General features: G+C 41.8%; 1 protein-coding gene across 1 annotated transcript; it reads right to left on the reverse strand.

Moving 5' to 3' along the window:
* Positions 1 to 404: 404 nt before the first annotated feature.
* Positions 405 to 5,614, reverse strand: LOC100370212 (polypeptide N-acetylgalactosaminyltransferase 1-like). The gene is made up of 9 exons (XM_085502897.1): positions 5,309 to 5,614; positions 4,624 to 4,790; positions 4,011 to 4,221; positions 3,715 to 3,888; positions 3,300 to 3,417; positions 2,114 to 2,434; positions 1,708 to 1,842; positions 1,315 to 1,449; positions 405 to 941 (listed from the first exon to the last, which is right to left on the reverse strand). The coding sequence occupies exons 1-9, from the start codon at positions 5,461 to 5,463 to the stop codon at positions 777 to 779; spliced, it is 1,581 nt and encodes a 526-aa protein (XP_085359023.1). The 5' UTR covers positions 5,464 to 5,614; the 3' UTR covers positions 405 to 776.
* Positions 5,615 to 13,166: the final 7,552 nt, after the last annotated feature.

The raw sequence follows: 13,166 nt of genomic DNA on the forward strand, positions 1-13,166 counted from the left end.
CTAATATTCTACCTGACTCGCACCTAGATATACGACGAAATGGCAGCATTTTGCTATTCTTTCATTTAGAAATATTCGAAATGAGGAAATACGGACATTAAATATTTTGGACTCCTGTATCTCGAAAACTCGTTTTCTTTCACTTCTGATATCCTGGCAGTATGAACCCACAAGTATGGCAAACATGACATATACTCGCTTTTCGGCCGTTGAGGGGATACTACTTCGTGTGGTAAGTAACGTTTGGCCATAGAGGTATAAACATGGTTGGACACACGAGTCAGATCACGTGACATACAATTAATAATATTCCAGGAACTCCTGCAGGAGGAGATAGAATTTTCGTGGTAGCTTTCCATTTTTGGTATAATAATAACGACAATGTATAAATTATGACAATACTCTTCGCAATGTTAGGTATTTTATTATAAAAACAAAAAAGTAATAATTACTAAAGAAATAAAGAATAATGTGATGATCATACTTTGATTTATAATGACGTTCAAAGTCACGTGTGTCACTCATCACGTCAATGCATGCAAAACAAGTTCGGTCTTGGTGAATAATGACTGTACAAGGGTCACTTTTCATTTTATCATCAACAGATATGATGTCAGTACAGCGGGAAGTGGGAGTTCTGAACCAGTAACACGTACATGGTTTTGTTTTGCTGTTGATGACACGTTCGAGATTCGAGACACCTAGGGTATGGGGGCACTCTCCCACTTAAGCTGTATTCCGTGTGTATGAACGCGTACTCTTCAGGGCCCTCTTCGTTACCTCGTTGGTAATTCCATGTTGCCTTTACCGGTGACTTCCATCAACCACTGTAACCGTGGCGCTGTGCTACATGGAAATGCGACCGGTCTCAAGGGTAATTTGGTTTGGTCGATTGGCGGCGCTAGACACAGTCCTGTCCCTTCATGAATCAGAGTTGCTGTCTGAAATAGAAATATGAAATGCATGTTATTTATTGACTTATTCAGTTGTTACTTAGATATATTACCCTATGTGATGAAGGTCGTATCATCCACGTGGCATTACGCGCTTCTATACAAAATGATCGTGACACTTTACGGGGAAAAGAGATGAAAAAAATAACCTCAATATTTCACGAATTGTACACTCACAAAAATGAATTTTGTGTTACGTCAAGTTTTGTTACGTTGTAGTGTAGTGTAGTGTAGTGTAGTGTAGTGTAGTGTAGTGTAGTGTAGTGTAGTGTAGTGTAGTGTAGTGTAGTGTAGTGTAGTGTAGTGTAGTGTAGTGTTGAATGAGTTTATCCTACAAAGAATACACAATCAAAGTTGATACCTTTTTGTTGTATCCCCAAACTTGGTTTCCGCCTTGACCATGACATGGATACAGTGTCAGCGAACCCGTTATAGCCGAATAATCTAAACATTCTTTCTCCAGACGAATTTCTTTTGCTTTCGTGTAGATAAAAGTCTGCAAGTATGAATAATGAGAGCGTTATAGACTACTAATGCGAGCAATGCATATCTCGACGTTTCAATATCGCATGTGAGCACCGTATCTGGTATGATTTGTCGTGAACACTTGAGTGGAGGTTTTACCTTGAAAATGACTGTGACGTGAATTTCCCATGAATGAATGCGAATACCGGATGCGAATCAATGCATAAATAATATTTCCATTTTTATTTTAAACAATCCCGACTATCTGCAAAATAAACGGCGACCTCACCTGTACGGGACCACCGTGGCACTTCCATAGTTCCACTTTTTGTCCGGAGTCTGTTTTGCCAGCCTTTGTCGGTTGTTTACCTCTCATTTTTAGATTTCCGTAGTCTAGGCAATTGCCGGAAATTATGTGTTTTATCTGGAAAAAAAATAATCAACAAATAACGACCTGTAATGTTTGAGTAAGGTTTGTCAAAAGCGACGTATTGGTTATGTTAAAAAGGGGCGTCATTTCTATCAATCTGCTAAAAATGCAATACTCGTAATTAGGAGTTCATGCTGAAGACCCGGAACGACGAAGGAGTGACGCCCTCAACCGGCAGCTTCGAAAACAAGGCCGCTGTGCCGATAGGGAACGTAATTTACAATTCGCCGTCACACTACTAAACATGAAATAATTTGAAACTTACAGTGACCACTCCATAAAAGTGAATTGGAAACACATTTTCAGGGTAGACATTCTCCAGGTACCATTTAAAACTTTTACACTGCAACCGTTCACGAAGGGCGAGTCTTTCAGAGATGTCCCCCGGATCGGTCTTCAAAATCTCTGGGTGCGCGTTGTAATACAGGTACTTGTATTCGTCCAGCCATACCTCAGCTAATCGGCGGTTGTTACGCTGCATGACATTGTGTGTCGTTGGTGGAAAACGGTGAGGCGATCTTTTTCGAAACACGTGGCCAACGTGCGAACATGGAACAAATTCCAGGGTGCCGCCACACATCCACGTCTAAGAAGAAAACAAAATATAAACAACTGTGTGGTTTAACGTAAATTTGACGTTAGTGCTCGGACGCGTTTTATTCGAGCCGTATATATGTGATTACGGCGTTATTACAAGGTTTCAAGAACTGCTCGTTTCACGTAAACACACAGTTAATTGCGCCCTCTGTCGACGGGTACAACTTCTTTGTATTTTATTGCTTGTTTTTGGTATTATTGATGCAATTTGAAAAGTTGGAATGTTTCTCTTCGTAATGGGTTGCAAATCTGTTAATCTAAAAAAATGGCAATGTTGATAAATGTGAAACCAGGGATTTCTGAAAAGAAATATGTTCGTCCATCTTCTGAACTGAAATGTGAGAGTATGAAGTATACACATGATTTGATAATAAACTGGCAGCCAAATTGGGATATGCTATACAAAGACGCCGTTGAAGATAAAGTCCGTTTCAATAGATAAAAGATGACTACAAAATGAACCCAAAAACTTTGGTGAAAAACAAACCATCGAGCACATGTTTTGACAATACAATACTGCGATTTTATAGTAATTTATTTTGGAGCACACACACAGACCCAAAATACCACCTTTGACTTTTCCTTCCGATTGGAAAATATCAGTTATGCACCAGAAGCACAAATATTGTCTCATTGTCTGATTCGCACGGTTTTGCTAATTTCTGCCTCGTAAATATTGCAATTTCGTAGGAAGTGTAATTTTTGTTTTTACTTTGTAAAATTCCCTATGTCTGGATAACAGAAAAGGGTCATTAAAAGAAGAGGGCGCAATTCTATATGACATTGCCCGTGCGGTCAACTTCTAGCGGCGTTATAGATTGTACTTGTCTTAAATATATGTAATATGTGATTACCTTAAACGACAGTTCCAGATTTTCGGCCCCCCAGACATCGAATCCTGGATCGTATGTGCCAAGTCTTGTAAAAAATTCTTTGTGGATGGAAAATAAACCTCCAGCCATTGTCGGCGATCTGCAAATAATATATCAATTTTAATAGCAAACCTTGATGATCGGCAATCATGGCGATTATAATAGAATGTTCGTTTATTTGCTGCATTTTGAGAAACAACGAGCAATTGATCTCATTGTGCGTGACGAAATTTTGTTGGCTGTATCCAATACATATACCCAAAAATAAAAGTAATTTGCATATGCACCGCTAGGTTGTAATCACGTGTTACTTTCAAGCTGTCAATCAATCAGACAAATCTCGCGAATAACGTGAACGAGACTGAACTTCCAGGCACAGAATGTGAAACAAACGTACCTGACCGGTGATGTTCTATCGAACTTGATTCGCTGAAGCTCTCTGTGTGGCACCACATGCCAATTAAATATGAGCCTCCAATCAAATCCTCCCACTTGGGTGGCATCGGAGCCGTTGATGAACTCGAATGTCGTGTCGCTGATGATGTTTATCACAGGGCACACTACATTGGTTCTGTTTAGGGATGAGAAATAATACACACGATGAACTAAAAATCAATTTGGTTCTTAAAGTACCGTGGTTTACAAACATAATTCATAAGATGATTATAAACATAATTTGTGACGAGTGCTTACTTATCCTCGGCTATCCTGGCTAACAACGGTTCTAGCCAACCACGTGTACACTCACAATGAGAATCTAGAAATGTGACGACCTCCCCTGTTGCCATGGCAGCACCAATCAGACGGGCTCGTGTCAGTCCTTCTCGTTGTTGGCAATGATGAACCATTACAGGTACTGTGGTGATATTTGATACGTATTCATCAAGTTCAGTTTTAAGGAAAGCTTTAAAAAAAACATTTAATGAAACAAAAAATTGAATGTGGTATAAATAAAATTGAAAGTTATTTGATCAAAATTTAGTTTGTTAGATATGTTTTTAAATGCATTCGTTTTTGATGACCTCTGATCCTCGTTTTAGGGGATCGTAGTCGTAAAGTACATCATGCTAACGTAGTTTATTAAAATTTAACACGACTGCGCAAAATACCTTGAACATTGTGGTTGTACTGGCTTGTCCGTCGAAAGTGTATTTTTGTCGCTTTTATTCGACAAACCTCGAGAAAATAACTAAAAATTCGAAATCACGATTTGAAGTGACTTTTTGAATATACATGTAGTCACAGAGTTGGGCCACGGACCCAAACAACACTGCCGTAGAAATGCTATGTATCACGACCTATTTACCTCTATTGCTGTAATCGTCCACCAAGATAATTTCTGTTAGTAAATGCCTTGGAGAGCGATTGATAACACTGTGTACTGTGCGTAACAAAGTAGTCCAAGCCTCGTTATGGAATACTATGACCACAGACGTCGTCTGTAAAACGCCGGGGTACTCTCTATTTTGACATCTGAAACGCAAACACACATGTTGAATTATACATACATATACACGTCTTACCGTCGTTGTTGGATTGGACATTAGATTAACTTTTTATATGGTTTAATTAACTTTTAATATAGTTGCGTTATGTTTGAATTAAAACGGGACTCTATATAGGGTTGCGCTTTAATTGGAGTTTAATTAAACCCAATTACAATGCAATTCAACATAGAATTGCGTTTTAATTCAAGTTTAATTAACTAAAAGTTGAATATCCTGTGACGTAACATATAAATGTTTGCGAAGTCTAGGTTTAGTAAAGGGTACATGTATTAATATAAATTGTACTATATACTAACCCTAAGCTACGCAAACGACGCGATCGCCACACAGCGCGCGTTCTAATATTGTAAATAATGTTTTTTTTACATGCGTTGTATATGTCGCATGAAACCCGCATTGATCACGACGCGGATCGACGATCGTGGCGCTTTAATCGTTGATACATCACGCTTAATGTGTTTCTATTGCTACAAATATACTCACCCTCTCGGCCGAATGTCAGGCAATGATCTGTTCAACGCAATCATATCACTGGCCATTACGTTAAACTGGTTTAAAGGGAATAATTGGTTCATTTTCTCCTTTTGACTGTCTGCTATAAACACCGGCTTGCCCATCTCCCCAGCAGCGCCGATCATCGCTGTGGTGTACACTGGTTCGGTGATGACCGTCGCGTTTTGTTGAAGTTGACGAGCTGACGACCAAAAAATAAAATCAATATGAGTATAATGCCATGCACAAGATACGCATGTTCACGACTAGGGTGTTTCCATGCACCTTGAAATGTGCACTTTCCTGTATGTACAAAAACCAAAAAACTATCAGAATGAACGTATCAGTGAATTCTCGTAAGGTGCGCCCTCCACCGGTGTGTCACTTGGTATTTTGTCCGACTACGTCATCGAATGTGTCATTTTACTAACTTGTTCATCCCTGTTCACAGCTGGTCGTGATAACACATAGATCTAAGAAAAGACTTTATAAGATCTGTGTTTTAAAAATCACTAAATAAATATTCAGTATATATCGATCACGCAATGACTTGGCAGTTGAGGTACATTGTTGCAGTAGTCGACAGATGTAATAAGCCGGTGACCGTGTGTGTCGTGAACGAACTTCGAACGAGCCTAAACAGAATATCTCGCGCACGCGCACTGAAAAGCGAAACAAATTTCCGAGACGTAGTCATGCGAGTACAGATTTGAGTCAAAATTAGTCATATTAAATAGCTGGAATTGTACTTTGCTTATTCGTAACAAATATCTTAACTAAAAAATGTCCTATATTTCAGGTCGAATCTGTTTACCTACCTATTCCAGGTATTTGTAATAAATATTTTAACTAAATAATTTCCTATATTTACGAGGTCGAGTATGTTATCTCCAAGTGGAAAATTAAACGGGTGTGGAACAACCTAGTGCGGGTTTGTTAAACTTTTTTGGGGATTAATTATCGAATCGATTATTGTAAGTATTAATAGTAAATATTAATAGTAAATATGAGCGTCAGGTGGCATATGTTCCTTGTTATGGCGTCATCGATTATACGAAGTCTGGCTGACCTTCGTATCAAATTTCGCAAACAAATCGCCACAAGGTGATCCAGTCGATGTATTAAATTCAACAATTCGTGAAGTTAGTCTTTTATTCAGTGGAGTCCAGCTATTATTATAAAATGATATATAAACACAGACAATAACAACGAAACTGGTTAAATATATGCTGATTGTCGGATGGTGTGTTTTTAGTGATGGTCTGTTTTAGCTATTATAAAATGGTTTATTAACAGTCAATAACAACGAAATTCAAGTCAAGGCACCCCCAACATGTCATTATCTCCAGGAAGAGAAATAAACAAGTATAAACAAGCATAAACGCGTTTCAGTCACTCTCTTCATCTATAATTGGGCTTGTACATTTCCCTCAACATTATAACGCGACTGATAAGTATGTCTCGTAAAGTTGGACATTTGTAAACTAGATAGTTTTTTGATGTCCATCTGATTGCCTGAATGTAATGTTTTCAAAGTCGAACAAAGTTAAGAGAATGTATTTTATGCGAGGTCAACGTTATCTGTGACGTCATATCCGTTTGAACGTTCCTTGAACCCCGACTACTTACATATCCATATACAAAAACTAGATATACAATGTATGTTCAGAATAATTAGTCTGAAAACCATTTCAAATATGGTATGTTCGACACACCACGATTCAATTTATCCGATAAAATACAAACAAAATTGACGTTTTGAACAGTTATAGTACAGAAGATTGGTGTTTCTGGAGTTTAATAAAAACAAAGATTGAAAAAGTCACTTACCTGACTCCTTGGTTGTCTTGTTGATATCTATTAAAGCTACCGTAATTATTTCATTCACATCAATCCCTTCATTGTGTTCATCAGATCGCACGACTAACTTGGTTTCCGCGGCCATCTCCCGCCGTCTACCGATCGCCTCGAGGTGCTCATCAAGACCAAATTCGTTTTCCGTAAAGTTGAACACAATTCTCATATTTAGTAAAATTGTCATGGAGATGCAAGTAGCAAATATGAATTTGAACGACAATCGCGGTGTTCGACGAAACCAGCCCATTGTGGAATATATATGTATTCAATATATTCAGTTTTTCTGATCACAACAAATACAATTTAACAAAAAAATAAGCGTCATCCGGATGCTCTCACTTAATATGCACCATCCACAAACTTGATATTTGACGGTATTTTGGCCCAAACTGCGATCATCCCCGGCTTGTAACCAATGAGCGGTTTCAGAGTATCTCCCTCACTCTAAAACATCTGTTAATACGTCAACTTTATGTTTTAAATGCATATTACATTATTTTAATATTCTCTTTATGAACATTACAATGCTTTCTATTAGAGTAACACTGCGACAGCTGTATTATATGGAGGCGTTACGGTGTGCCTATGCATGCTATGTGGGACACGTTGCAACACACCGGTCAATACACTGGAAACGGAATCAACGATTTCAAAATTAAAATACAAAGCATTCGCAATAAGGATTCAGTGAGAGTTGGAATTAAATAAAGCGTACAAATTTGGCGTATATTCGTGTCAGCGACGAAATTTGCGATACTACCACGGTGCATTTTGTTCATATACAGACAACAACGCGTTGACACAAAAATCGATTAGAAACGCGGATGGGAAAGCTTTTGCTACCATATGTGAAAGAGATTGGGAGTACGTTTCACGACTACGTTACCTGCTACTTCAACAATATATTTCGTTAAATAATTAGAATACCGATTGCACGTAACGGAATGCTCAAACAAACACTGGAGTTCGCAGTCTGTATGGTCGATAGACAACACGACAGTTTTATCCGATTGTGTACTTTTACTTCAAACGTTCGGCGCTTTTCAAATACCAGTTATTACAATTGCTCTAGAACAAACAGTTTAACATATTGGCGTGCATTTGAATAACCACCATCATGTTACAACATCATAAAAAGACGGGCATGTTTTTATTTGTCTGAACACATTGTAATGTCATATTTCAACTGGCACAAATATATACCCGAAACAATTGAATTATTTTAAACAAAACTGCTACAAAATACCCATTTTTATACCATTTATTTGTAATCACTTACGTAATACATCGTCACCGGCACACATGTTCAAGGGGCGCGCCGTGCTGTGTCTATTAGTGTCACATTCATGGTCATTTCGTCATACTGAACGCATTCGATTCAAGGGGCGCGCCGTGCTGTGTCTATTAGTGTCACATTCATGGTCATTTCGTCATACTGAACGCATTCGAATTCAAGGGGCGCGCCGTGCTGTGTCTATTAGTGTCACATTCATGGTCATTTCGTCATACTGAACGCATTCGAATTCAAGGGGCGCGCCGTGCTGTGTCTATTAGTGTCACATTCATGGTCATTTCGTCATACTGAACGCATTCGAATTCAAGGGGCGCGCCGTGCTGTGTCTATTAGTGTCACATTCATGGTCATTTCGTCATACTGAACGCATTCGAATTCAAGGGGCGCGCCGTGCTGTGTCTATTAGTGTCACATTCATGGTCATTTCGTCATACTGAACGCATTCGAATTCAAGGGGCGCGCCGTGCTGTGTCTATTAGTGTCACATTCATGGTCATTTCGTCATACTGAACGCATTCGAATTCAAGGGGCGCGCCGTGCTGTGTCTATTAGTGTCACATTCATGGTCATTTCGTCATACTGAACGCATTCGAATTCAAGGGGCGCGCCGTGCTGTGTCTATTAGTGTCACATTCATGGTCATTTCGTCATACTGAACGCATTCGAATTCAAGGGGCGCGCCGTGCTGTGTCTATTAGTGTCACATTCATGGTCATTTCGTCATACTGAACGCATTCGAATTCAAGGGGCGCGCCGTGCTGTGTCTATTAGTGTCACATTCATGGTCATTTCGTCATACTGAACGCATTCGAATTCAAGGGGCGCGCCGTGCTGTGTCTATTAGTGTCACATTCATGGTCATTTCGTCATACTGAACGCATTCGAATTCAAGGGGCGCGCCGTGCTGTGTCTATTAGTGTCACATTCATGGTCATTTCGTCATACTGAACGCATTCGAATTCAAGGGGCGCGCCGTGCTGTGTCTATTAGTGTCACATTCATGGTCATTTCGTCATACTGAACGCATTCGAATTCAAGGGGCGCGCCGTGCTGTGTCTATTAGTGTCACATTCATGGTCATTTCGTCATACTGAACGCATTCGAATTCAAGGGGCGCGCCGTGCTGTGTCTATTAGTGTCACATTCATGGTCATTTCGTCATACTGAACGCATTCGATTCAAGGGGCGCGCCGTGCTGTGTCTATTGGTGTCACATTCATGGTCATTTCGTCATACTGAACGCATTCGATTCAAGGGGCGCGCCGTGCTGTGTCTATTAGTGTCACATTCACGGTCATTTCGTCATACTGAACGCATTCGATTCAAGGGGCGCGCCGTGCTGTGTCTATTAGTGTCACATTCATGGTCATTTCGTCATACTGAACGCATTTGATTCAAGGGGCGCGCCGTGCTGTGTCTATTAGTGTCACATTCACGGTCATTTCGTCATACTGAACGCATTCGATTCAAGGGGCGCGCCGTGCTGTGTCTATTAGTGTCACATTCATGGTCATTTCGTCATACTGAACGCATTCGATTCAAGGGGCGCGCCGTGCTGTGTCTATTAGTGTCACATTCATGGTCATTTCGTCATACTGAACGCATTCGATTCAAGGGGCGCGCCGTGCTGTGTCTATTAGTGTCACATTCACGGTCATTTCGTCATACTGAACGCATTCGATTCAAGGGGCGCGCCGTGCTGTGTCTATTAGTGTCACATTCACGGTCATTTCGTCATACTGAACGCATTCGATTCAAGGGGCGCGCCGTGCTGTGTCTATTAGTGTCACATTCATGGTCATTTCGTCATACTGAACGCATTCGATTCAAGGGGCGCGCCGTGCTGTGTCTATTAGTGTCACATTCATGGTCATTTCGTCATACTGAACGCATTCGATTCAAGGGGCGCGCCGTGCTGTGTCTATTAGTGTCACATTCATGGTCATTTCGTCATACTGAACGCATTCGATTCAAGGGGCGCGCCGTGCTGTGTCTATTAGTGTCACATTCATGGTCATTTCGTCATACTGAACGCATTCGAATTCAAGGGGCGCGCCGTGCTGTGTCTATTAGTGTCACATTCATGGTCATTTCGTCATACTGAACGCATTCGAATTCAAGGGGCGCGCCGTGCTGTGTCTATTAGTGTCACATTCATGGTCATTTCGTCATACTGAACGCATTCGAATTCAAGGGGCGCGCCGTGCTGTGTCTATTAGTGTCACATTCATGGTCATTTCGTCATACTGAACGCATTCGAATTCAAGGGGCGCGCCGTGCTGTGTCTATTAGTGTCACATTCATGGTCATTTCGTCATACTGAACGCATTCGAATTCAAGGGGCGCGCCGTGCTGTGTCTATTAGTGTCACATTCATGGTCATTTCGTCATACTGAACGCATTCGAATTCAAGGGGCGCGCCGTGCTGTGTCTATTAGTGTCACATTCATGGTCATTTCGTCATACTGAACGCATTCGAATTCAAGGGGCGCGCCGTGCTGTGTCTATTAGTGTCACATTCATGGTCATTTCGTCATACTGAACGCATTCGAATTCAAGGGGCGCGCCGTGCTGTGTCTATTAGTGTCACATTCATGGTCATTTCGTCATACTGAACGCATTCGAATTCAAGGGGCGCGCCGTGCTGTGTCTATTAGTGTCACATTCATGGTCATTTCGTCATACTGAACGCATTCGAATTCAAGGGGCGCGCCGTGCTGTGTCTATTAGTGTCACATTCATGGTCATTTCGTCATACTGAACGCATTCGAATTCAAGGGGCGCGCCGTGCTGTGTCTATTAGTGTCACATTCATGGTCATTTCGTCATACTGAACGCATTCGAATTCAAGGGGCGCGCCGTGCTGTGTCTATTAGTGTCACATTCATGGTCATTTCGTCATACTGAACGCATTCGAATTCAAGGGGCGCGCCGTGCTGTGTCTATTAGTGTCACATTCATGGTCATTTCGTCATACTGAACGCATTCGAATTCAAGGGGCGCGCCGTGCTGTGTCTATTAGTGTCACATTCACGGTCATTTCGTCATACTGAACGCATTCGAATTCAAGGGGCGCGCCGTGCTGTGTCTATTAGTGTCACATTCATGGTCATTTCGTCATACTGAACGCATTCGAATTCAAGGGGCGCGCCGTGCTGTGTCTATTAGTGTCACATTCATGGTCATTTCGTCATACTGAACGCATTCGAATTCAAGGGGCGCGCCGTGCTGTGTCTATTAGTGTCACATTCACGGTCATTTCGTCATACTGAACGCATTCGAATTCAAGGGGCGCGCCGTGCTGTGTCTATTAGTGTCACATTCATGGTCATTTCGTCATACTGAACGCATTCGAATTCAAGGGGCGCGCCGTGCTGTGTCTATTAGTGTCACATTCATGGTCATTTCGTCATACTGAACGCATTCGAATTCAAGGGGCGCGCCGTGCTGTGTCTATTAGTGTCACATTCACGGTCATTTCGTCATACTGAACGCATTCGAATTCAAGGGGCGCGCCGTGCTGTGTCTATTAGTGTCACATTCACGGTCATTTCGTCATACTGAACGCATTCGAATTCAAGGGGCGCGCCGTGCTGTGTCTATTAGTGTCACATTCATGGTCATTTCGTCATACTGAACGCATTCGAATTCAAGGGGCGCGCCGTGCTGTGTCTATTAGTGTCACATTCACGGTCATTTCGTCATACTGAACGCATTCGAATTCAAGGGGCGCGCCGTGCTGTGTCTATTAGTGTCACATTCATGGTCATTTCGTCATACTGAACGCATTCGATTCAAGGGGCGCGCCGTGCTGTGTCTATTAGTGTCACATTCATGGTCATTTCGTCATACTGAACGCATTCGAATTCAAGGGGCGCGCCGTGCTGTGTCTATTAGTGTCACATTCACGGTCATTTCGTCATACTGAACGCATTCGAATTCAAGGGGCGCGCCGTGCTGTGTCTATTAGTGTCACATTCATGGTCATTTCGTCATACTGAACGCATTCGATTCAAGGGGCGCGCCGTGCTGTGTCTATTAGTGTCACATTCATGGTCATTTCGTCATACTGAACGCATTCGAATTCAAGGGGCGCGCCGTGCTGTGTCTATTAGTGTCACATTCACGGTCATTTCGTCATACTGAACGCATTCGAATTCAAGGGGCGCGCCGTGCTGTGTCTATTAGTGTCACATTCACGGTCATTTCGTCATACTGAACGCATTCGAATTCAAGGGGCGCGCCGTGCTGTGTCTATTAGTGTCACATTCATGGTCATTTCGTCATACTGAACGCATTCGAATTCAAGGGGCGCGCCGTGCTGTGTCTATTAGTGTCACATTCACGGTCATTTCGTCATACTGAACGCATTCGAATTCAAGGGGCGCGCCGTGCTGTGTCTATTAGTGTCACATTCATGGTCATTTCGTCATACTGAACGCATTCGATTCAAGGGGCGCGCCGTGCTGTGGCTATTAGTGTCACATTCATGGTCATTTCGTCATACTGAACGCATTCGATTCAAGGGGCGCGCCGTGCTGTGGCTATTAGTGTCACATTCATGGTCATTTCGTCATACTGAACGCATTCGAATTCAGTTTTTATACGTCGCACGAGAATCGTGTCATGTTTTACGCCCCCCCCCCTTTGATAGAGTACCCCTGTATGTGAAATTCGGTCAGTGGGTCCATTTTTTTA

The sequence above is a fragment of the Saccoglossus kowalevskii genome, chromosome 8 (genome assembly GCF_978046115.1).
Source record: "Saccoglossus kowalevskii chromosome 8, keSacKowa6.1, whole genome shotgun sequence".
In the NCBI taxonomy this organism is placed as follows: Eukaryota; Metazoa; Hemichordata; class Enteropneusta; family Harrimaniidae; genus Saccoglossus; species Saccoglossus kowalevskii.